Source organism: Wyeomyia smithii, chromosome 1 (assembly GCF_029784165.1).
Source record: "Wyeomyia smithii strain HCP4-BCI-WySm-NY-G18 chromosome 1, ASM2978416v1, whole genome shotgun sequence".
Lineage (NCBI taxonomy): Eukaryota > Metazoa > Arthropoda > Insecta > Diptera > Culicidae > Wyeomyia > Wyeomyia smithii.
This window is the reverse complement of record NC_073694.1, coordinates 178079044-178105673: the sequence shown is the minus strand read 5'-3', so window position 1 is coordinate 178105673 and position 26630 is coordinate 178079044. Positions and strand designations below refer to the sequence as shown.

The 26630-nt window shown below is 35.5% G+C and overlaps 1 protein-coding gene across 15 annotated transcripts in view; it reads right to left on the bottom strand.

Moving 5' to 3' along the window:
• The window catches only part of LOC129718367 (collagen alpha chain CG42342), a 373251-nt gene that overhangs the window by 85945 nt on the left and 260676 nt on the right, over nucleotides 1–26630 (bottom strand). For 13 of the 15 annotated variants that reach the window (XM_055669088.1, XM_055669087.1, XM_055669090.1 and 10 more), the window contains 2 exons: nucleotides 8345–8524; nucleotides 8175–8280 (listed from right to left, as the gene is read on the bottom strand). In XM_055669088.1, the coding sequence (XP_055525063.1) occupies nucleotides 8175–8280; nucleotides 8345–8524 (286 nt within the window). Of the gene's footprint in view, nucleotides 1–8174; nucleotides 8281–8344; nucleotides 8525–9804; nucleotides 9859–26630 lie in introns of all 15 variants that reach the window. The other 2 variants (XM_055669093.1, XM_055669095.1) reach the window with 1 other exon arrangement.

The following is a 26630-nucleotide window of genomic DNA, read 5'->3' as shown; positions in this document are numbered from 1 at the left end:
AAGTTAGTTTATTTTTATATTCTATTTTCCTTTCTAATTTGTTCTACCGTTTTTAGTAGTCTTTAGAACTCAAAATCAATGTTGTATTTCCCATTCTTTTTTTATTACGACATTCTCTCGTTTTAGTTTACACTGTCTTTAACTGTTTATCATTTCTTGTTCTCATTACTTTCCAGGTGTTTTCTTCTTCTCGTACAATATTTTTACTCCATGTTCTTACAGTTAGGGTTTTATTTTATAGACCCGATAATCATTTCTATTTTGCACATGTTATTATTCTTCTTGTTGTTATTATTCTTTCCAAAGTACACATCCTTTTTGCTTTTACAACAATAAAAAAAATCAGAAATGGCACAGGTTTTTTAATTTTCCTTGATCAGCAACATTCGAATTTTCCATTTCCGGTTTTTTTTCGTAAAAAATCGTTTTGTGTTTTAAAACACATATTACAGCAATAATGAATATTTAAAATTATATAAAAAACCGGAATTAACAAAGGGACAAAAACAAAAATGGTATAAGTAACAGATATGAAAAAATGGCAAAATACACAAAAAAGAGAACAATGACTAATATAATACAAATTAATATTAACCCTCCAGTGCCCAAATTAGTTTTCAGACGGACTTCGAAAAAATCACTATGAAGCTTTATAAACATTTTTAAGTTCTTATTTAAACTTTTCAGAGGTTCAATTGAAGACCGTCTCAAGGCGACACTGGGCAATAAAGGGGTTAAATGAAAGTCACAATTATGACAAAAACGAATAAATAATTGGAATATTAATTGCAAACGAGACAAGCATATTAAATCATATTGTTAAATTACAGTTGCGGATCTGTGAATATCAAAGTTTACAAAACAAATAAATGATTTTTTTTAAATCTTAACTCTTTCTGCACAGTTATCTTGTCTTATTGTTTTGTTTCATGACATCTCAGTTTTTATATTTTATATGATTAATCTATCCTTTGGTTGTATTTTTTTCCTAGTTCATATCTCATTTTTATTTCTAACAATTACTTTTTTATATTTCACTTTGCTTTTTACTTCCTCTCTAACATATTTTACTTTCTGATTCATATTCTCTCTTTCATTTTCCCTGTTCCATATGAATTTGAAATTATGAGCCCTACTTCCTCCTCTCATTTATCTTTATTTTCTTTTTTTCGTTTCCCTTCTATATTTCCCTTTGCCGTGTTAAATATGTTACCAATGATTAAAGAATCCTTTTCCTAATATCTTTTTCTTTTCTATTGATGTTTTTTTATTTTGATAGTAAGTTTTGAACTTTTCATTTTCTATTTATTCTTGCATTCAATTTTAAATAAAATATGCTTGCCCATATTCGGTAACCATTTTCATCTCATTTTGCTTTTCTATTTTTTGCACAACTTTTACATTTTTTTTCGTGTTTTAATTGTAATTTTCAGTGCATTTTCGCCCTTTTTTGTAACTTTTGTCTTTTTTCTCCTTTCATGTTCATTATATATATATATATATATATATATATATATATATATATATATATATATATATATATATATAATTATATTGCATTTCTATTTATGTTTGTTGTTTTCTAGTTTCTCTTTTCAATTTTCGTTGCTTTTTTGCTATTTCTTTCCGCTCTGCTTGCTTCGCATGATTGTTTCTTTTTATTTTTGTCATTTTTCATTCTGAATCTTTGTTCCATTTCCCTGTCTGTTTTCTCGTATCTGTTACATTTCTTTTTCTGCAAGTTTTTGCACATTTCATAGTATTCTTTCTATTTATTTCTTTTAATTTAATTCCATTTTAAACTTTACTGTCTATTAGAATTCGTCTTTCTTATTTTTGTTTTATTGTTATTTTTTCTTTTTACAGTTTTCTTTCAGTTTTTTTTTTCGTTGAGCTATGCTTTGTTTCTCTACTCGGTAATCCCTTTTGTATTGTTCTTCACATGTTCTCTTTTTTCTTATGCAAGTTGAACTCTCGTTTTGTGTTTTAAAATTAGGTAAAAGTAGAGCAGAATTAGAATAATTCATTTTAGTCTTACATGTTTTTATCTACATTTGAGTTGTTATTAGAAGTAGTAAGGGCAAGTTTTATGAAGTTAAAACTACGAAAATGATATAGATGACAGAAATGATAAGATAACACATCGAAAATGACAGACAATACAAAAATGATAGATATATGATACAGTTTTCCATTTTGCTTTCCTATTTTAACGTTGACCCTAATTTCTATTAACTTATTACTGTTTATTTTTTTTACTGATAATATATTTCACTATTTTTTCTTCCCCATCTTTGATTATTTTCTGTTTTTCACGTTCTTGATTCCCTCTTTTGTTTATTTCAAGCATTTTTTTGTTCAATTTAAGTTTTACATTTACTATAATTTCTTTTCCTTATGTTAACTTTCACATTTTTTTCTTTTTATTTCTTTCCTCATTCTGATTGGTCTATTTAATTAGTTTCAGAATTTCAACTTTTTTTTCATTTTTTTTTGGTCGTTTTCCATCTATTTCTCGTTTTCCTTTTATATATCTATCCCATTCTGATTATTTTCTGTTTATCAAGTTCTTACTTCCCTCTTCTGTTTATTTCATGCATTTTTTGTTCAATTTAAGTTTTACATTTACTTCAATTTCTCTTCCTTATGTTAACTTTCACAATTTTTTCGTTTTTAATTCTTTCCTCATTATGATTGTTCTATTTAATTAGTTTCAGAATTTCAATTTTTTTTCATATTTTTTTGGATCATTTTCAATCTCGTTTTTCTTATATATATATCCATCCCATTCTTCTTTCTCGTTTTCTTGTGCTGATTCCGATTGCATGTTTGCTTTTCTTCTTTGACATTTTTCTTCCTTGGTTTTACTACACATTTGTCTTTTAGTTATTTTTACTATTGAGCTTTGCATTATATTCTTTATTTGGTAATCATTTCCCTTTGGTTTTGTTGTTCTTTATTTAGTTCAATTTTCACAAGTTTACCAATCATGTAGATTTTAAGTTTGCTCAGCAATATATAAATTGTTATCAGAAGCGAAGAGAAAACTTTTTTTGGTCTTTAAAAGGAAAAAAAAGTCATAATGACATATAATTTACATTTTGTATTGCTATATGCACGTTTGCTTTCTATTTTAAATTTTTATCAAAATTTCACTCCCTAAGTTATTTGATCTGTTTCGAATTTTTCTTTTGCTTTCCTTGTTTTTCATTCTCATTTTTGCAGTTTTTTTTTCGTTTATTACGTTTTTATTTTCTTTTGTTCTTCACCTCATTCATTATTTCTTCCATTTCTATTTTACTGATTGTATTTCTCTTAGTTAAATCACTATAACATTTTCTATTACTTTTCCTTTATTGGACCCAATGTTCTATTACAATTTCTTCAGCTTTATCCATTTTTTTTGTGCTATTTCCTCTCTTTTACATTTCGGTTTCTCTTGTTCATTTCCCTCTCAAATTTTCCTTTTCCTTTTTCGAGTTTACTAGTTACCAGTTCAATTTCCTATCCACGGTTTCGCAACAAATTTTCCTTTTGTCTTAATAATTTTTAATTTTCTTGTTTTTAATTTTTACTCTCCCATTTGGCTTTATTTCTCATATCAACATAAGAAAACTGCTATCACAATTTATTTTGTATTTTTCTTTACTCATTCTTAGTCCCCTTTTCAATACACTTCAGTATTTTCTATTTTTCAGTGTCATTTCCTTGTTTTATTTACTTCTCCCATATTCATTTCGCTTTTCATTGCACTTTTAAACTTTTAAAATGCCTTTTTCATTTGAGTTCACCATTTTTTCTTTCCCTGTATTCGAACAAATCTGTCTGATGAAAATCAAAAGCATTAGTGGATATTGAGAAAAATGATGAAAATGACAAACAAGACATGCACATTTTTTCTTTACTCGATAATCCTCTCTGTATTTTTTTACAAGTTTTACGTTTCTTTTGTTTTAAAATTAGAGAAAAGTAGAGTTGAATTTGGATAATTTATTTAAATCTTTCAGGTTTTTTAGCAATATTTGAGTTGTCATTAGTAGAAATAAGGGCAAGTTTGTTATGAAATGAAAACTACGAAAATGACATAGATGACAGAATTGATAAAAAAATTTATCGAAAAAAAACAGACATATTTCCATTTTGCTTTCCTATTTTAACGTTTACCCTATTTCGAATTTTTATCTACTTCCTCATCGATTTTCATCCATTTTTATGGATTTGCAAAATTTTATCTGATATTTTTTTCGTTATTTTTTTTTTCTTTCCCATCTTTGTATTTTTCCGTTTATTACGCTCTTACTTCCCTCTCCTGCTTTTTTTTGCATTCCTAATTTTTTTCCTATTTCATTTTATTTTTCTTTCTCATATTGTAATCACAGTTTTTTCTTTTATTTTCTTCCTTTCTTTTGCTCCTGTTTTAAACTTTTGGTTTCTGTAGCTTAAGATTGTTTTATATCTAGTTTCTACTTGCTTTCCATCCATTTCTCGTTTTCCTTTTATATGTTTATTCCCATTTTTCTTTCTCATTTCCTTGTGATAATTTCCATTGTACGTTTGCTTTCTTTCTTTGACATCTTTTATTCTTAGTTTTAGTACACATTTGTCTTGCGGTTATTTTCACAGTTAAACTTAGTATTTTATTCTTTATTTGGTAATCATTTCCCTTCGGTATTGTTTCTCACACTTTCTATTCTTGTGCAATTTTCACAAGTTTTCCAATCACTTAGATTTGAGGTTTGCTCAGCATATAAATTGTTATTAGAAGCGAAGAGCAAATTGTTTTAGATGTTATAGATGGAGAAATATGTCAAAATGACAGACAATTTTCATTTTGCATTGCCATATGCACGTTTGCCATCTATTTAAAATTTTTATCAACATTTTGCTCTCTAGGTTATTAAATTTGTTTCCAATTTTTCTTTTGCTTTCCGCGTTTTTATATATCACTAGCTGACCCGGCAAACTTCGTCTCGCCAATTTTAGTGTTCAATTTAATAATTTTAAACAATTCAAATTCATTGATTTCATGCGATTTGTTTATGTCATTTGAATTGATAGGTTTTATCGGAATGACATCATCCTCGACTTCTGGCTCTTGCACATCACCTCTATTCCGGTAATATATTGAATGAATTTCAGTTATTTTCGTTGTTTTTTAGAAACTGAAAGTGGTCATCTTCGTATTCAAAATGGTGTCCAGGGTCAATGCTTGGCTTCTATACATCATTTCGATTACGGGAATATCCATATATAGTAGTATTCGGTTGTTTTCGGCTGTTTCCCAGAAGTTGCCATTTACAATTCAAACTGGTCAATTTTTAGCTCCTTGCATCATTCTGGATCCGGTGATACACATATTGGGTGGTATTTGGTCATTTCAGGCTATTTTTCAGAAACCGTAAGTCGCCATCTTGGATTTAAAATGGCATTTGGAGACAATTTCTGACCCCTGAGCGTCATTCTGGTTAAAGAAACACTCATATTGGGTGGTATGTGGTCATTTTCCGCTGATTTCCAGACACCGGAAGTCGCCATCTTACAATTCAAAATGTTGTCTGAGGTCGATAGGTCGATTTGTGGCTTCAGTGCATCATAACAATTCCGGAAATACCCATATTGGGTGGTATCTGGTCATATGCCGCTGTTTTTCGGAAACCGGAAGACGCCATCTTGGATTTAAAAATGGCATTTGGAGACAATTTTTGGCCTCCGTGCGTCATTCTGGTTGAAGAAACACCCATATTGGGTGTTATTTGGTCATTTTCGGCAGTTTTCCAGACACCGGAAGTCGCCATCTTACAATTCGAAATGTTGTCTGAGGTCGACTTGTGGCTTCAGTGCATCATAACATTTCCGGAAATACCCATATTGGGTGGTATTTGGTCATTTGCCGCTGTTTTTCAGAAACTGGAAGTCGCCATCTTAGATATTGAAATGGTATTTGGAGATATGCCAGAAGAAGGAAGGGTGTCGAAACATTATGGACATGTTTGTTACACCTAAAAACATTCACTTGGCAAATTTGGTTCCATTTAGTAGGTTAGTTCTCGAGATAAGTAGAAATTTGTGTTTCATTTGTATGGAACCCCTCCCTCACAGAAGAGGGAGGGGTGTCAAACCATTATGGATATATTTGTTACCCCTAAAAACATCTACCTACCAAATTTGGTTCTATTTGCTTGGTTAGTTCTCGAAATGTGGAGGAATTTGTGTTTAATTTGTATGGAACCCCTCCCTTATAGAAGAGGGAGGGGTGTCGAACCAATATGGACATATTTGTTACTCCTAAAAACATCTACATGCCAAATTTGGTTCGATTTGCTTGGTTAGTTTTTGAGATGTGCAGAAATTTGTATTTCGTTTGTATGGGACCCCTCCCTTCCAGAAGAGGGAGGGGTCTCAAACCATCATAGGAACCATTCTCAGCCTCTAAAACTCCTACATACAAATTTTCACGACGATCGGTTCGGTAGTTTCCGAACACATTTTTCACATTTTTTTGTATTTTTCTTCACTCATTCTTAATACCCTTTTCAATATTCTTCAGCGTTCCCTATTTTTCAGTGTCATTCCCTTGTTCTATTTACTTCTCTCATTTTCATATATTATTTAATATTCATATTTAATTTCGATTTTAAGCTTCTAAAATGCCTTTCTCATTTGAGTTCACCTTTTTTCTTTCCATATTTTAGAACAAAACTTCCTTCTGTGTTCTGAAAATTAAAAAAAAAACTAGACGATATTGAAAAATATGATGAAAAATGACAAATATGATATAGATGGTAAGAATAACACAATTGTTCACAATAAAAACAAATATGAGACAAAAGGGAAAAATTTTGCTGAAAAAATGAACAAAATGGCAAAAAATTCAGAATTCCTAAGCCATGACGAAAATAGCCGAAAAAGAAGCAATGAGAAACTGATGACAAATTTATATAACAAAGAAAAAACAGATAAAGATAACTAAAATGACGAAGAATAAGACAAGAATGACAACAAAATTTTTGTCCTCAAACCAACATAAAGAACGACAAACAAGTATATTTATTAAAGGTAAAAATAGTGTGAAAACAAAAAAGAAAGAAAAAAAAAGACAAACATGGTGGAAACGAAAAACCAAACAAACAAAAAAAAGGATGAAGGAGTAGAAATGACAAATAATAAGTAACGAATTTGAAAAAAAATGACAAAAATGATAAGAATGACAAAAATTGTAAAAAAAAGAATAAAATACATATATATGAAAAATTTACAGAAATGAAGCGAATTTCCATTTGTCTTTGCCATGTTCACTCTTTTTCGAAAACCTAAATTTTCTTGTATTTTGTTGCTCAAGCATATCCTTCATGTTTTTTCTTTTCGTATTTCTCTTTTCTACTTCATTTTATCATCTTTTTTCACTGTTTTTGTTACTTTCTAATTTTTCTATCCCTTTTCCTTGGTTTATGTTTCATTTTGTTTTCTCACAGTCCTCTCTAGTTAATGTTTTCTTTGGTTTACTTATATTGGTTTTCATTTTCCATTCTATAACGCTGTCATAATATATATTCCTATTTTCACATTCTCATTTATATTTGCTTTCGCAATTTCCTCCTTCCAATTGAGTTTTATGTTTTGTGTCTCATTACCTTTTTTTATTTTCGTTTTTTCTCTTTCTCTTTATATTTTTCTTTTTATCTTTTCTATTCAACATGGCCCTTTGTTATTTTCTGTTGTCATATCTGTTTCTTGCTCGCATAGCTCAATTTATCTAACTACTATTTCTGTTCCTTTTTCTTTCTCGTTTTAATATCGCGTTTTTCTTATTTCACCTATATTTTCTATGTATTGTTTTTCCATTTGTTTTATTTTTTATTTTTGGTTGACATTTTCATTTTTTCCTCCCCTCCCCTTTGTCTACAGTTTTCAATATTTGATATTTTCTCATATCTGATTATATATTTTTCATTGTTTTCCACAGTTTCTTTCCTCCTTTTTCTCTCCAATTCCCTTATTCTGATTATCTTTTGACTTTGAAAATATGTGCTAAAAATGAAAAGAAGTTTTTATTATAATGTTTTCTTTGGCGAGGTTGAGTGTTTTTTCCAGTAATAGGCAAATTGTTATTTTTTATGCAATATATCTGGATGTTTAAATGCATTCGGAGAGTACGATCGATAAATCATACTTACCGGGCGGTCCAGGAGGGCCGGGTGGCCCTTCGATGATGCCGGCCGGGAACTGATCGCCCTTGAAGTGCGTCGTTAACCCCCGGTCTCCTTTGTCGCCTCGGTCACCCTAGCAAATCCAATCGTAATAATGAGAATATCAACTTAGCAAGCAATTACACACTCGACCTTACCTTAGCTCCAGGTAATCCCGGTGTGCCGGGATTTCCCACCGGACCCTTTTCGCCTGCCGTTCCTGCGTCTCCTTTCGGGCCAGGATCTCCCGGCGGACCGGGCCGACCGTCCAGTCCCATCGGACCAGACGGCCCCACCGGTCCCGGTGGTCCTGGAGGACCGGGTTCGCCTGGTTCACCCTAGTTGATGGCAATGCAGATAAACAGATAAGAATACCAATTAGTTCAAGGATTCCGTCTCGTCTCGTAAGACGAGTGGTCCGCTTCGCTGCTGCACGTCGCCTCGAACCGAATCAGAAACCGAAGCAAAGCCCGGCAGCCACCAGCCGCAAGATGGATGACTATTTAAACAACAACACTACACAAGCCATTCATCAGAGCCGGTGTTTACTCTCCCGAAGATGGCAGCGGCAATTGCAGACGATTCTCCCTCGAGGAGTGCAAAAGGGCAAGGGGTTGTTGTAGGTTTGATCGAAAGCCATCCATCCTACTTTGCCTGACGGGCTTCAACACCTGGGCGTAACCACATACTACAGGCCTACTGTGATGGCTTTGTCCGGTCCGGTTCGGCTTCGGTGTTCGGTTTAAGATTTATGCAAACAATTCCGAGTCAGCAGGCGGAAAAGGACCACTCGAAACGCGCAGCAAGCAAACACACAAAACAAAAGCCGTCAGTAAACAACAAAACGAAGCGCTTAAACATGCACAAGTTAGTGGAGCTGATTAGTTGTGTTTCTAGTGTTGTTTTCTTTTTTTTTTTGGGATTTAACTTTGGGTGCGATCGGTTAGTACATATTTGCATGCTGATTGAAAGGTGTTAGATGTTGAGTTTTTCTACATACAGCTTAAATAGTAACGCGGAGGACGTTCTCTAGTGGACGAAATAATACGGATTTTATCGTCAGTTGTTTTACATTAAACCAGAAAAGGTTCTTTCACCTTGACTTTTTGGTTGATAAATTTTTATATGCTCGATGCTGAGGACATCGTAGCAAGCCGTTGGGTAGCAAAAAAAGTAAATTCCAGAAACAGTCGCTGTCACATGACAGTAGGGTTAAGATAAAAAAAAAAACAGTATGTGGAAACTCATGAAAATGTTTTTATGTATACATGAATCAACCCCGTAACGAAGGGATAAGCGCTGGAGAAATTACACTACTAAAAAGGTCTCAGCAGCAGCATACATATGTAGGTATCATAAAACTTTCAACAGACTCTCCCACACCTTCCCGGTAGCATGCATCAGCATCGGAATTCAGAAAATGTTAGTTTTCGTTGCTTTTGCAGAAGCAAAACCAGAAAAGAAGAGAAGAAAATCAGTTGGATGGACAGACGGATGGATGACACAGGCACAAGTCCCCGGGTTTTGAGTGACAGATTTCTCACGAGCTTGACGGCGCAATGAATCTTGGCAGGCCATGGAATAGATACGGTTGCCGTAGCTACCGACCGACGCTTACCTTCAGCTGGATGATGTTGGCCGCAGAAACGTTGTGACCAGCCGCTTGAAGATCCTGTTGGAGTGCAGTGATGGCGGTAGCGAGTGCATGTGTTAAATGTGACGGTGAAAGTCAGCAGAAAAAAGACGTTTTTTTTCCCCGGGATGTGTCACCAAAAGTGTGCAGCAATAGCAGTGATTGGCGTGCGTTGGGTAATACAACATAGAACGAGGAAAATGGATAGAAAAAAACTAAAAATAAAACAAACCTAGAACTAACAACCATTTAAAGCACAATCCCATTGAACTCTTTTTAATCTTGTTTTTTTTTTCCAAACCATAACCAAAAAACAAAACGCCCACATTGTTAACAATGTTTTAATTGTAATTCTATTGCCGGAACCTGTTCCGGGCCCAACCCTTGGCCCATCGACCAGAAAGACGACCAGACAAAAAGCTGGCCAACAGGGAAAAACTCGGTAAAATATTGCTTTTAATTAAAATCACACAGTAAAACATACTAGGTTTTCATTCACTTTTCCGGCCCCGAAGGCAACCCGGGACCATAATCGAGGCTAGGGAAGTCTCCTAGGTGGACTTTGCTCTTTTGTGTCCACACTTTCCCGCTTTATTAAAATCCGCAAATATCGCAATACGTTTTTGTTCTGTCCCGCCGTCGCCTGCTGCGTGGACGGTCTTTTCGCCTAGCTGTAACAACAAATTGTTTCATATTTTCCTCTGTCTTCCGCAGTGGAGAGTTGGGGAATTTCTTACGCAGATACCGCACCGGTAAGTCTGCTCTGTCCATGTATCCGTTGATAGTGTAGCCATAGAAGCAGGAGCAGATGCTGGCGGTGGTGAGGGCTAAATGTGCTCATTGTTGTTAAGATTGCAGATTGCGGAGGAGCGCTCAATGTACGATACTAGGCTACTCTATTTATTCGAAGTTATTGCTGCGCTGAGGTTTATTAAGTCCCAAGCATCTATCGGATTGGATAGCGGTTGTGGTCTACTGCTGTGTCGATAGTTTTTTTTCGTTGTCCTGCGAGTGCACTTGGAGAAAGCTGGGGATCTTTTCTCCAACGAAGAACTAAGAAATGCGGGTAACTGGCACATGAGCTATAAGCAAAAATAATTCTAACAATGGAAGAAAAGCTCGATTGGTTTACTCTTGGAGATAAGAAAATCAGAGCAGTACACAGAGGGACGGATTGTCCGTGGGAAGTAAAATATCAGTAAATTTGGTCTTCGTTGTCTATCCAATCACTGCAAAAAGTGGAACTTAATGCCATAGCGCCTTTTACCTTCATCCAGCTAAATAAAGTTTTCGGAAAAATTGTTCGAATGAATGACCCGCATAATCACAAATTGTCAAAACATATAAAAAGTTTACTATACTAAAAATTAAAGGAGAACTTTTTTGTTTCAAGAGATAGAAGAATAGTTTATTCAGCAAAATTGTGGAAGATTCCAAAATATGAAACTTTGTTGAAGAAATGCAAGTACTATCTTCTTACGGTACAAAGTTATAAAGTATATTACATGGAACTTACTTAAAAGTTAGTTTTTGTACTTAACTTTTGTTAGTTGCATTCTACACGGAAGTATTGTTCGGAGGAATTGTTAGGGCACACAAAACACACTTTTTTGCCAAAGGTTAAATATCTCTAAGACATTTCCTTACAAAGTTATATCATATTTTAGCTTATTTTTTCGATAACTTCAAGAACGTATCGGTTAGAGAGGGGCAAGTGGAATCATGATGTCAAAACTTTTCCTTGAAGTTAAGCTGAAGTACTATAAACTCATTTATATTCTCTTTGTCTCAATCCACCCATATTAGAGTACGGCGAGCATATGTTACAGTAGGTTTTCATATATCAATAATACTAACTTTTTTGTGTAAAGAGATAGAGGAATAGTTTATTAGGCAAAGTTTTTGAACGTGAAAAAATATGAAACTTTGCTGAACAAACAAAATTCCTATCTTCATTTGGTACAGAGTTACAGAGTATATTCTATAAAAGTTACTCAAAAGTTAGTTTTTTGTACTTTACTTTTGTTAGTTACATTTTACAAGAAAACGGTGTTCTAATGAAGCATTTAGGCATACAAAACACACGTTTTTGTTGGAGACCACTAGGACTTTTCCTCACAAAGTTATAGCACATTTCAACGATAATTTTAACAACGTATAGAATAAAGATTAGGTGGATTGGAACAGATGGAACTTATAACAGTTCTGAGCACTCGAGCTAAACTTCAAAAAAATGTATTGACATCATGATTCTACTAGCCCCTTTTTACTTTATACGTTCTTAAATTTATCGAAAAAATAAGCTAAAACATGCTATAACTTTGTAAGGAAAACTTCTGGAGATGTATGGCCTTCAAAAAACGTGTGTTTTGTATGCCCAAATGCGTCTTAAGAACAACGTTTTCTTGTAAAATGTAGCTAACAAAAGTTAAGTGCAAAAAAATAACTTTTAAGTAACTTTTACAGAAAATACTCTGTAACTCTGTACACAATGAAGATGAGAATTTTTTATGTTCAGCAAAGATTCATATTTTGGCACGTTCTAAAACTTTGCCTAATAAACTATTCCTCTATCTCTTGACACAAAAAAGGTATTACTTTTGATATATAAAAACCGAATGTAACATATGCTCGCCGTACTCTAATATGGGTGGATTGGGACAGATGGAACCTATAGGAGTTTATAGTACTTTAGCTTAACTTCAAGGAAAAGTATTGACAGCATAATTCCACTTGCCCCTTTTTAACCGATACGTTCTTGAAGTTATCGAAAAAATAAGCTAAAATATGATATAACTTTGTAAGGAAAAGTCAAAGTGTGAATCATTGGCAGAATATCGCGATCCGAGGAAAACTAACTGGGATCGATATGCTAGTCACTTGAACTCTGCTGCTCCGACAAATGACAACAGAATCGGCTCAATAGAGCAACTTGAAAACTTCTCTGAAACGCTAAACAAAATGATCTCAGACGCCTACAACAGTAGCTGCCCGGTCAAAGTCTCGTCTTCAAACAGGGATGTGCCGTGGTGGAACTCAAAGTTGGAGCGTCTAAGGAAAACATCCCGGAAAAAGTTTAACGAAGCGAATCGTACTTCGGATTGGGCGCAGTACAGGAAAGCTCTCACCGAGTACAACAAAGAAATTATAAAATCCAAGAGAAGAACGTGAATTCAAACGTGTGAAAGTATAGACAACACACCTACGGTTGCTAGACTCCACAAAACGCTGGCCAAGAATCACACTACTGTACTTGGCAGCCTTTACGAAGACTCCCGCTGACACGCTGAATCTGATGATGGAAACCCATTTCCCGGGCTCGGCTGTATGCGAGGTTTCCGCTAATGGTGAGGTGGGAGACGACCCTCTGGAGACTCTGTCGGAATCTGAAAGAGAAGATGTCTCAACTTCCAATTTACTTGACGAAATTTTCTCGTCGACCAGAGTGGAAAATGCTGTTAGATCCTTCCAGCCTTTTAAATCTGCAGGTATTGACGGAGTATTTCTAGCGTTACTTCAAAAAGGTGAGGCAACTCTGATACCGTTACTAACCAAGATTTTTAAGGCCAGTTTAAGATTTAACTACATTCCATCGAAATGGAGGGCAGTACGGGTTATCTTTATACCAAAAACGGGAAATAGAGATAGAAATAACCCCAAATCTTTTAGACCCATGAACTTGTCTTCGATCCTGCTGAAAACATTGGAAAAAGTACTGAAGGAATATCTTTATGCAACAAACATGCTTGGATACCCTTTACCTAAAGCGATGAGGAAGACGATGTTTCACACGTGCATAGTCAACTGTATTCATACCATGCTTGCACAAAGAATAATCTCTTCGGAGCTGGGGGGAGCATCTATAACTGAAAGAGCCACGAAAGGATGCCCTCAAGGCGGAGTACTTTTACCACTCCTATGGTCTCTAGTTGTGGATGACCTTCTCTGCAGCTTAGAAGATAAAGGTTTTGAAGTTGTAGGCTTCGCAGACGACATTGTCATTATGGTAAGAGAAAAGTTTGACAATGTTGTCTCGGAAAGAATGCAACTTGCTTTAAACGTAACCTATCTTTGGTGTAAAAAAGAGGGTCTGAACATCAACCCGGCAAAAGTAACAATAGTACCTTTCACTAAAAAGAGGAAAATTAACCTAATGCCTCTTAAGCTTGGGGAAAGTTCTATCCAGTTTAGCGAAAGGGTTAAATTTTTAAAATTAACTCTAGATGCGAAAGTTAACTGGAACGCCCATCTCGACATTGCAGTAAGCAAAGCGGTCAGTGCGTTCTGGTTATGTTCCAAAACGGTTGGTAGGAAATGGGGCCTAAGACCAAAAATGGTCAGATGGATCTACACATCCATCATACCACCGAAAATAACATACGCTTCTTTAGTGTGGTGGCCTAAAACAAAAGAGGCTACTGCAAGAACAAAGCTAGCAAAGCTTCAGAGACTGGCGTGTATTGCCATAACTGGAGCAATGCGCAGCACTCCATCTAAGGCGTTGGATGCAATTCTTCACCTGCTGCCTCTGCATGAATTTGCGCAGTTAGAAGCGGAAAGGAGCGCCTTGCGGCTCAAACGTCTCAAAGAGATCTTACCTGGTGATCTGGTTGGTCATCTGAGTATTTTGCAACACTTTAAAAGAGGGCCTTTGTTGAGTATGTGCGGAGACTGGATGAAACTTTTGGACAACTACGACATTCCCTACAAGGTGCGTGAAACATCGCGCTCCGACTGAGAGTGCGGAGTTAATATGGTCCGTCAGGGGTCAACGATATTTTTCACGGACGGCTCAAAAATCGGTTCGAAAACTGGAGCGGGAATCTTCGGTCCTGGTGTACAGATATCAGTGGCAATGGGCAACTGGCCTACTGTATTCCAAGCGGAGATTTACGCTATAATCGAATGTGTCAACGTTTGTCTGAAGAGAAACTACAAACATGCGAATATTTGCATTCTCTCTGATAGTCGAGCGGCACTAAAGCCTCTTTGTGCTCACAAGTGTACGTCAAAAATAGTGTGGGAGTGCGTTCTCTCACTGCGGAGGCTGTGTCGTATGAACTCTGTCAATTTGTACTGGGTTCCCGGGCACAGCGGCATAGACGGCAATGAAAAAGCAGACGAACTGGCCAAACAGGGCTCCAACTCGCAATTTGTTGGTCTGGAACCCTTTTGCGGTATCTCAAATTGCACTATAAAATGGAACTTGAATACTGGGAAGAGCAAACGGAAAAAATACTAAAAAGCTCCTAGAGCTCTTTCTACCTACACAGGACTAATAACCGGGCACTGCCCGAGTAAGTATCATTCAAAGAACATTGGTCGAGTTCAGGATGACACTTGTCGCTTCTGTAATATGGAAAGCGAAACCTCGGAACATCTACTATGCAGCTGCGGTGCATTATACATAAGCAGAATCAAATTTCTTAGCAAGGGCTGCTTGCAACCGGGTGAGATTTGGTCTGCCAATCCTGGTAAAGTAGTTGGCTTTATTAAGCACACTCTACCTGACTGGGAGCGTGCCGAGGCAACCGGCCATTCACTCGATCAATAGTGGGTGTCTGGTTTTCTACATGGTACGAATAGTAATGGGGATATACTACAATAGTTCTAAACAATGGACGCAGTAGTCTAGTTCCACTACAAATAAAAAAAAGGAAAAGTCCTATGACCTTTGGCAAAAATGTGTGTTTTGTATGCCCTAACAATTCCTCCGAACAATACTTTCATGTAAAATGCATCTAATAAAAGTTAAGTACAAAAAACTAACTTTTAAGTTAGTTCTATGTAATATACTTTATAACTTTGTACCGAAAAAAGATAGGATTTTCATTTATTCAACAAAGTTTCATAGTTTTGAATCTTCTACAACTTTGCTGAAAAAACTATTCTTCTATCTCTTAACACAAAAAAGTTAATGTTTTTATTTTTAGTATGAAAAACTTTTCAACCTTTTTGACAATTTGCGATAATGCGGGTCATTTAAACAAACAATTTTTTTGAAGACTTTATTAAGCTAGAATGAAGGTGAGAGGCGCTATGGCATTAAGTTCCACTATTTGCCTTATTGGACCACTGTGCTCTGTAGCAAGAGGATGGTTTACTGGAAACTGGATTGCCCAGCAGTAAGCAGAATTGCGGTAAATCGCATTACAGCAGGCGGTTGTTGTAAATATGAATGGTTGAATGATTTTTGCTTGAATTCCCGCACATTCGATCGCAGCCAACCAATAAGAGAAAACTTGCGGACCGCACTGCACATCATTGCTGAACATGTCCGGATTCGGTGATTCTGTCCGGCGAATGCGCCAATCGCTTTCAGCCGCTTTGCCACTGCTAATAATTTCAATGTTAACGGTTTCATTTAATACTGACACAACTCAAAATTAATAGTTTGAAAAAAAAATGTGTTTGAAAATTTGCGTTGAAAATAACTTTTTTCATTTCCAAGCAATTCTATTGTGCACATATTTTAACCCGTAAAGACCCGAGACGGAACTTGTTTTTTGAAAATGCTCGTTCTCAGCACTGGAACTGCCGATTTGGGAAAACTTGGAATTTCATTCAAAGGGAATAGTTGCTCTAAGTTTTGGTGAAGATGCCACCCCTCTGGACCCCTCCCCGTTTTCGTGAGACGCAAATATGTCTGTGTTTTTTTCTAATTTTTCAAGCAGATTGAGCAAACACTGGGAATTTTCATACGTATCAATTGCTCCATGTATCAAATTAAAAACTTAAACTTTGGAAACTGTGATGAAATTAGGGTAAAACTAATAAAATTTCAGAAGCTAAAATTCAATTCGCAAATGCTAAAGATAGCTTTCAACATTATGAACAATATCTGTAAAATGTCAAAAATGACCAAAATGTTGTAAATGTCTAAAATGAAAATAACATTGAAAATGATAAAAATCTCGAAAGTTGTATGTCTAAAATGACCTCGTAGCGTTTAATCACAGAGGGTTGGTGTCCCTTTGAAAAATAACGTAGAGCTAGTTTACCCTTCTCCACCCGTTCTAAGAAAACGTGTAAAGATACAATCTCGGTTTGGAAAAAAAAAATTTCGGCCGATCTAAAAAGATTCTACATCAATTTTTTCTTACACCTGTCTCACCCCCTTCCCCCGCACCACACAATTTGTCACGATACGATGATACGCCCGTTGTGCCCGTAAATGCTACCTCATTCATGTAAACCCCTTGATATAATAGATTGAGCTTGACGTCCGCATAATTCGTAGTTGCTTTTCCGTGATCGATCTGAGCGAATGAGGTTATACAAAGAACTACGTATATGGCAACTTGAAATTAGTTTACCATCTTCAATGTACAACAATCAAGCTTTCGCTTTGTATAGATCGATAACGGCGCCGGCACGTCCTTACAGTCATTAGGATGAAGAAGGACATTGTAGGGAAGGAAATGTAACAGTCGTAGTTGTCGGAGAACGATTATACCTGTGCATCTCCACGACTACGACGGAAAGGAATGGTTGTGTCACCTTGGCAAGTAACGGAATTGAACGATGTTGCGCCGTATACTTCCTAATATAAGAATCATCAAATATGCCAGAAATTTCATTGATGTCAAAAACGGTCACAACCGTGAAAAACGTCACAGTGGTTTCAGCTGTCATAAATTTCGCACGGTTCTCCCACACACCGTTTTTATAAAATAAATGCACCAAAGGATGTGAATCTCAGGTCAAAATTTCAAAATCGTCGTACGGTACATTTTTGAGTAATGCTCTTTCAAAGCTCGTAAAGTACAAAAAAGTGTTATTGAAACGAAGAAATACTTATTGTAAAGTACGTTTATCAACCACCATTCTATTAAAAAAACTTTCAAAAAAGTTTCAGCATATTCCAAGTATTATAATTCAAGACATTTACAATTCAACACGTTGTTTCGATATCTCAGAAGTCTCAGTTACCTCGCTCAATTTTGCTTTACGGTCATTTAAAACTATTTTGTGCATTTTTTGTTTTCTGGAGGAACGCCTCTTTTAGACGTCCACTGCGCTCAGCATTAACTGTGCTCACAAGACCAGTTCAAAATTAACAATACCAATATTCCACAGTTGCAACAGCTAAAGCAAGGTCCATATAAGGTTTGTTAAGCCATGCTTTAGTATTTTGTATTTTGTAGCAATGCTCTATCATTACACGAAATTCGGATTTTTCCATTTTTTTTCACATTAACAAAAGATATTCTACTCCTAATGCTGTAACTCACGAACCAATCGACCGATTGCTGTCAATTTTTGACACGTATCTATTGAAAGATGGTGCTTTGTGATAGTCAAGAAGATTTTTGCAAGAGGCGCCATCTAGACATCAAACTTATAAACTTTTCAGCCGAACTGTTAGTATTTTTGTAAGAAACGCTAAAAAAGGCTATGTGCCAGAGATATCCAAATTTTTGTTAATATCAAATATGTCCAAGGCCTAAACTTTATCGAAAATGTCACGACATTTTTCGAAAAAAATTCTTCAACGTTTTACCCCAAATGGCGTATCTTTTGGTAAATTAGGTAGGTCTGGTAAGGTAGAGTGATTATCCAAACTTTCAGCAAAATCTATTAAGTCTAGCAGGAAATATTGTAATTTTAGTGATTTTGACGGTTTTTCGAAAAAAAAAAAAAAAAACAAAACATTCTAGGGCCGGTTTACCCCATTTGGCACACTTGGCTTATACATGACATTGGAGCTCTTGAGTTGCTCTACAAAACGCTATATTCAGATATTTTTCTAGCGATGTTGAGAAGAGTAGGATGACCCTGAAAATTGATAATTTTTAAAAGAAAAATGGATTATGTTCGTCATTTTAGTTCTTATGACATATTGTGACCATGCGTTTTAAAGTACTCTTAGTGTAGAATAATACCACAAATTTTTAGAAAATTTGCACTTTTTAATATTTGGATGTTATTGGACATATCATTTTCAAGGGCCGTTTTACCCCACTTAGTCTCAATGAAAAAATTGAAATTTTTCAAAACATCCTACCTTGAATAGACACACAAACGCAGAATATTTAAGTTCAATCGGAGAGCATCAAAACATCGTCCCTCAGAAATGTGGTAGCGAACTGGTTCATAACCCTCTCCAAATATCGCAATAATTCGCAAGAGGCAGTTCCATACGGTAAAATAAATATTTTTAGAATTTTATATAAAAGTTTCAAATTTCTTTATATATGAATATGTAAACAATCTTTTTGATTAATTCATAGTAGAAGTCTTAGAAAATATAGTTACTTTCAAACTGAAAAGCAATTTCAAAATAATAAGCTGTTGCGTGCTTCATACTATTCAATCTCTACTGACAGATCACAGTTATCATTAGTAACATGTGCAAAATATAAGACAGTATGTGTTGTTTCTTGACTGGAGATGAATGTTTTTACTTTTCGAGCAACAAATTTGTTATATAAGGGAGCACTTTTCGTTATTACTTTTAAAGTAACAAGTGAAACACTATTGTTTTTCAAGCCATGGTTTCAAGTCGTGAAGTGGATATTCAAGCTTTTTGCAGTTATTACGAAGCCACAGTCCGATTATTGGTTCGACTGTACCCCTGGTACTATTTTCCGTCGAGCGTTCATAAGATTTTCAATCATTGCTCGGCAGTAATAGGACAACTTTCTAAAGGAGCTCAGGAAGCTAAAACCAAAGAATGGAAGCGGTGCGTATTTCGATTCATATTTCATTTCTCAGTATATGCATATTTTATAATCGTGTGGTATCACAATATCAATATCATAGCAGTAAGACCTCTCTAAAAACGAGCTAACGAGGATCTTCTTTATTGGTTGTTGATTTTGTAGAATCATGTTATCACAGAAGCACGTAGGTAGTTAATAGTCGACATAAAATCTATCTCAGAAGACATGAAATCGCTTCCCCTTTTGGAAATCAGGGAAGAGAACAATAAATAGAATTCGGAGAGAAGCCACCGTTTTCATTCACGCTTTCTTTACACATGAGGAAATTTGCGACAACTCGACCAGATATTGGTTACACTTTTTTTAAAAATTCAAAGAAATTTTGTAGGTGTGTAGGCCTTGCTTCTCTAAGCAACTTTGCATTTTGCCTTTCTCCTAGAAAGGTATAGCAATCACTTGCAAAACCGAAAGTATAAAAGTGCTCCAAAGGGCCGAATGGCATATATCACTCGACTCAGCTCGACGAGCTGAGCATTTTCTGTATGTGTGTGTGTGTGTGTGTTTGTGCAGATTTTTATTCTCACTCACTTTTCTCAGAGATGGCTGGACCGCTTCTCATGAAATTAATTGCAAATGAAAGGTCTCATTGTCCCATAAGACCCTATTAAATTTCATTGTAATCGGATTTTTAGTTGAGAGGTTATGTATCAAAATGTAAAAATCATGAAACATCATTATCTCGAAAACTACACGACCGATTTGAACAAAATTGATTTCAAATGAACCTAAAATACCCTTAACTTTTGAATTTCATAAAGGTTGAACTTGTGGTTCAAAAGTTATGACAAGAAACGTGTTTTGAAGACTGCTTAATCTCACTCATGTTTCTCAGGGATGGCTGAACCGATTTTCATAAAATCAGTGTCAAATGGAAGGTCTAGTTGCCCCATAAGACCCTTTTGATTTGTTTCGCAATCAGACTATTACTTTGCCTGTTATGTTTAAAAATGTGAAATCCAGCTTTGAAAAGCAACATATTTCGAAGACTACTTGAACTCACTCACTTTTCTCAGAGATGGCTGACCCGATTTCCACAAAATTAGTGTCAAATGAAAGGTGTAGCTGCCTCGTAACGCCCTATTGAATTTTACTGTAATCAGACTGTAGCTTCGTCTGTGAAGTACCAAAATGTGAAAATCACGAAACTTCATTATCTCAAAAACTACACAACCGATTTGATCAATATTATTATCAGATGAGCGGGCTTGTTAAGGATTAACTGATGAATTATGATTGAACACGTGGTTTCAAAGTTTTGCTTCCCTATACGTTCCCATTTCATTTGATTATAATTGAACTTAAGCCACCGTTATTCATTAAATTGTTAAACAAACAACGAAAGTCTATTATTTCAAAGATTACATGACTTATTTGACATAACTGGTGTCATACGAACGAGTCATCTCTCAAACTTACAAATAACAAACTTCATAACAATTTGATATGTGGCTGAAAAGTTATGGAAAGAAAAGAAATTCAAAGGCTATTTGAAACTATACCTGCTTTGTTTGATATATGTGGTCTCCACATGATGTAAATGTGGTTTTGTACTATTTTAACGTACCAAATTAATTGATTCCTTGCGATGTGTTTAAAGTCTACAATTTACAATGTCTCGGCATGAACTTAAACATTTTTTTAGCTCAATACGCAATCGCAACGCTTATTGAAAAAAAAAAATAGTTTGTAAGTAAACATTGTATTAGAATATTAGAATATTATATATTGTCTACTTCTGATTGACGAAATGAATAAAAAAAAGTAGGAGGGTGGTATTCAAGACACGACCGCATGACGTTGGACTACGGTATTCTTATATTCCATTAAAACAAATAATAGAGAGAATTGCAACTCTAGTATTTGCTGCAATTTTATCTAACAGTGCATTTCTGAATGCTGAGACGTTAAAACGTTATAAATAATAATATATACTAAAAGAATGGATATCTTTTATTTAATCGCTGTCATTTCATACATATTCGAATCAACCCTTTGTTTGCTGCACTACCAAGACAATCATTTAATTGAGCGAATTGGTAAAATTTTCCTATCTAAGCAAAAAGCAAACTTTACGAAACTATCTGAAATTGGAGCCCAGAACGATTCAAACGAAAATTTTAAATTTGAAAATTGTTTGACATTTAATCGATAAAACTCATGCTAGGTTAGTTCCAGCCCAGCATATAACTTCAGGTATTTGAAAAACAAAAACGTTTGGTTCAATAACTCAATATAGCAAGAGCTCAATCACACGTTTTTCGGTAGTTGTTATCAAGGTTTGGGCGAGTGACAGGATAATATCTTAACTTCTTCAGTTGTGATTTAGAGCATTTCTAATTGTTTTGTTATTTTTCACGATAGCGACAAATTTGTTTCTTTCTCTGTGTGCGAGAAACAAAATCAAAACCGCGCACCGAGAAACAAAAACGAAAATTTAATGAATGCTCATTGAGAAAACTTGCAACTCTTTTTACCAATAATTTATGATACTCAAAAGAACCCGTTTTGATTTAAATCAAATTTCTAGTAAATAAGTGTTGATCATTCATAGGTAGTAATTTTTCCTCGATGAATTAAGACTGGCTGGAGAAGTTAAAACGCTGCTGTAAAATCAAATTCACAACTGTGTTCGTTAAGACATTTTAATATTTTTTGAATGACAATAATAATCTTCGATAAACACCCGCTATAGTTATCCACACACATGCTATAACTATCTAAACACGCGTTAAAACTATTCATACACACGCTCTAGCTATAGTTTTTTTATACACACATGCCGAAGCTATCCATACACACGCTATTCCTTTCCATGCATCCGATACAACTATCTATACACACGCATAAGCTATCCAACCATGTGCTATTACTATCCATACATACGCTATAACTAATCATTACACACGCAGCAGCTATCCACACACAAGCTATAATTATCCGTACACACGCTGAAGATATACACGCAATAGCCATAATATGCTACACATGCTAGTGTCTTACACACGCTATAGCTAGCCATACACACGCAACAGCGCCATCCCTATCATCGCAAATGTCATAGCAATACAGATGCACATACGCTATATGTGCACACTGCACACACACTAAATGGCGGTAGCTTTACTAGTGGCGATGCTGGCTCGTGCAGTTTCTGGCAGTTCTGGCAGTTTCGTGCAGTTTTCACCCAACGATGTCTGAATTGGATTACCGCTGGTGGGGTCCAACTCAGATCGAAGGAGAACCGAACTGAATGAAGAAATGCAGCTGCCCACTACCTCCGCCGCTGCTGCCTGATACCACCGCTCTGGCTCTGCTGCAGCTCAGTTTGGCCGCTGGAATCAGCCACCGCTGCTGATTATACAAGACCGGCCTGGTGGCCTTCCACTTGTTAACTGATGAGGCCTTCCACTTGCTATGAGACGACACAGGCTATTATATAGCCCAAAGCAAAAATCCATCCGCGAGCAAACAAGAAGCGAGCTTGTGATTGGTTGAATGTGCACGACTTTTAACACAACTTTTAACTAGTTTAGTATCGAAAACATATTTAAATTATTATATGACAATCTTGCGCAATATTTCCCCTATCAATCAAGCCATTGGTGTTTAGAATCTGTTCAGTGGTAATGATAAAAGAAGCATTTTAAAACGGTGTTGAAACACCTGTTGCAGCTACCGAAAGCGAGCTCGTTATTGGTTGAAAGCTGTGAGACTGTTTACAAAGTCAGATCGGTTGTATCCGTTAGTGTCGACTGTGCTTGTGAAGAGAGGTGGTGATTGGTTGCTCGGTATGATTTAGACAATCGATGTGATTTATCAATTTTTCAATAGTGTATCTCGAACAATAGGTTATTTTTGTTACATAAATTCAACCGTAAAAGAATTTCTGATCGGTTGATGCCAAAACCTCGAAATTCTGAAAAGAAATGACTGATATATAAGCGCTCAAAACCTGACCACTTTTCCCTGGTTTTCCCCGGTTGAATTACTAGATTTTCAAATTCAGGTGCCTAACTTCTATATAGACGTTAGTCCAACGTCAAAAGCACGACGAATCGGCCATAGGATATGATCAAAGTCAAATAACAAATCGTTTAAAATGATTTTTTTTTTCGAAATGACAACATCCTCGACTTTTGGCTTCTGTACATCGCCCTAATTCTGAATATATTTATGTTGGGTGGTATTCGGTCATTTTCAGCAGATTTTCTGGCATCAATCTGACACCGGAAATACCCATATTGGGAGGTATTCAGTTATTTTGGTTGTTTCCCGGAAACTAAAAGTTGTCGTCTTTAAATTCAAAATGGTGTCCAGGGTCAATGTTTGGTTTCTATGCATCATCTCGATTACGGAAATATCCATGTTGAGTATTATTTGGTCATTTTCGGCTGTTTGCTATGAGTTGCCATTTAGCGATTCAAAATGGTGCCTGAGGTCAATTGTTAGCTCATTGCATCATTCTGGTTCCAGAGATACTCATATTGGATGGTATTTGTTTATTTTAGGCTGTTTTTCACAAACCGGAAGTCGCCATCTTGGATTTCAAAATGGTATTTAAGATATTTTCTGGCCTCTGAGCGTCATTCTGGTTGGAGAAACACCCATATTGGGTGTAATCCGATCATTTTCCGCTGTTTCCCAGGAACCGGAAGACGTCAACCTAGAATCCAAAATGGGGTCTTTGGTCGATTTCAGCTGCTGTGTATCATTCTAGATCCGGAGATACTCATGTTAGACGGAATTCGGCCATTTCTGGCTGTTTTCCAGAAACCACAAGTTGCCATCCTACAATTCATAATGGTGTCTGAAGTCGATTTGTGGCTCCAGTGCATCATTACGATTCCGAAAATATCCCCCTTTTTGGGTGGTATTTGGTCGTTTGCCGCTGTTTTCCGAAATCGGAGGTCGCCATTTCAGAATTCAAAAAGGTATCTGTGGTCGAATATAGCTCCTGTGTATCTTTTTTATCCGGATATTATTATATTGGGTGGAAATCGTCCATTTTTGGCTTTTTTCCAGGAACCGGAAGTTGCTATCATACAATCCAAAATGTTGCCTGAGGTCGATTATGGAACATATTTGTTACCACTAAAAACATTTACCTGCCAAATATGGTTCCATTTAGTTGATTAGTTCGCGAGATGTGCAGAAATTTGTGCAGAAACATGTACTTCCAGAAGAGGGAGGGGCGTCGAACCATTATGGACATATTTATTACCCTTTAAAACATCCACATGCCAAATTCGGTTTCACTTGCTTGGTTTGTTCTTGAGTTGTGCAAAAATGTATGTTTCATTTGTATTGGACCCCTCCTTTCCAGAAGAGGGAGGGGTTTCAAACTATCATAGGAACCTTTATCGGGACCAAAAACCCCTACATACAAATTTTCACGTCGTTCGGTTCGGTAGTTTTCGAGCCTGTATGGATCAGACAGACAGACCGGACTGCATTTTTATATGTATAGATTACAACACCAATATTTTAGAACCTGAAGAGTGAATATACATTTATTGGATTGAAGCGTTCATGTAAATCTGTTTTTACAAATAAAAAATTGAATGAGAAAGGCTGGGTCTGACCGCTAGGTGGATTAATTTAGGTTATTTTGTTTTTTAAATTAAAATGTACTATTATTTGAAAAGGGGTGAAATTTTAGTTTCAAATCGATATATCTGAAAAATGACAAGAGATAGAGAAAAGTGGTCAAGCAATGACTTCTAGGGAATTGTTTGAACTTTTATTTAAAAATATTGAATTTGAGATTCTACAGTCAAAAAAAATTTCGTTAAGACAAAAAAAAGACACGACCGCATAGTTGACGTCGGACTACAATAGTTTTATATTTCTTTTTGAGGATCCGTTAGATTGGTGCTCGTTTTACTTTTGGCATAGTTCGATTTTGGCACACAGGTGCCAAAAACAAGCGAGTATGTTCAAACACATTTTTTTTAGTTTTTTTAATTTGTTTAAGCAATTTTAGCTCAACATCTAGCGAAAGAAAGGTAGTTTGGAGGATGTTGAGCTTAATGCGGATAACCGGAATCGTTAAAACGGTTCCTGAGTAATGACCGGAACATATTCCGGTAATATAACGATGATGATCAGAGCAGTACTATGCCTCTAATTACTTGGATGGTAATATCTAGTATCTAGGTCGTCACCCTAATTTCATCAAGCGATACCTCAAACGACTTGAAACTAGAACTAGTTTATTGGTGGCCATAGTGACTGTTAATGTCGTCTTTGGCTACCTAGAAAGTAAAATTAAGTCATAAAAAGAGAACCGTTCATTTTTGGCATGGTTCGATTTTGGCAACAGAGAAAATTCTGGTGTGTTGCCGAAATTGAGCGGGGTCTGAATTTTGATTATTAATTTGCAGCACTCTATTTTAGAGGAAAAAATATTCTCTTTAATATTGATGAATACCTTTCATTATAATACAGTCAATTTTCTTCAATACGCGAAAGGCAACCTTCTATTTAGGTCTAAATTGAGTACGATTAAGTAGAAATTAAACTTATTTCTATATTTTTTTGTCTTGTGAAAGGTAACTCACTCACCGATCATAAAGCGGTGAAGATGCCACATAAAAAAAAATTTCCTGCAGTTACAAGTTCGTGGAAAAAAATACGATAAAGAATTACAGTTTTCAAACGAAAATGTATATTCAAAGGACATAGAATTTTATGAACATGTTAACTTTAAATTCAGGTCAATTTAAACGTTTTATCAGTAAACAGAATCCGAGAAAAATTAATCAGTTTCAAGATACCTAAAAACAACGAAGATGCCATATTTGAAAGGCATATGTCTGTTACCTTCAAAAATAAACCGGCCTAGAATGATAAACAACATTAACCTCAGCAATTAATTTTCGATTAGTATGTTGTTGTTCAATTCGAAGTAATGATATGGAAAGTAATATTATGTTGAAGATGCAAATGAAAAAAAAAAAAATTATTAAAAGCTACAAATACAAATGTGGGAACTCTAATATCAAGATGAAATGAATTTGGTTTCCCTCTATACCGCCACCGCGGGATGCAACAAGGATTGTCATATTGAATTCATTCATTATTTAC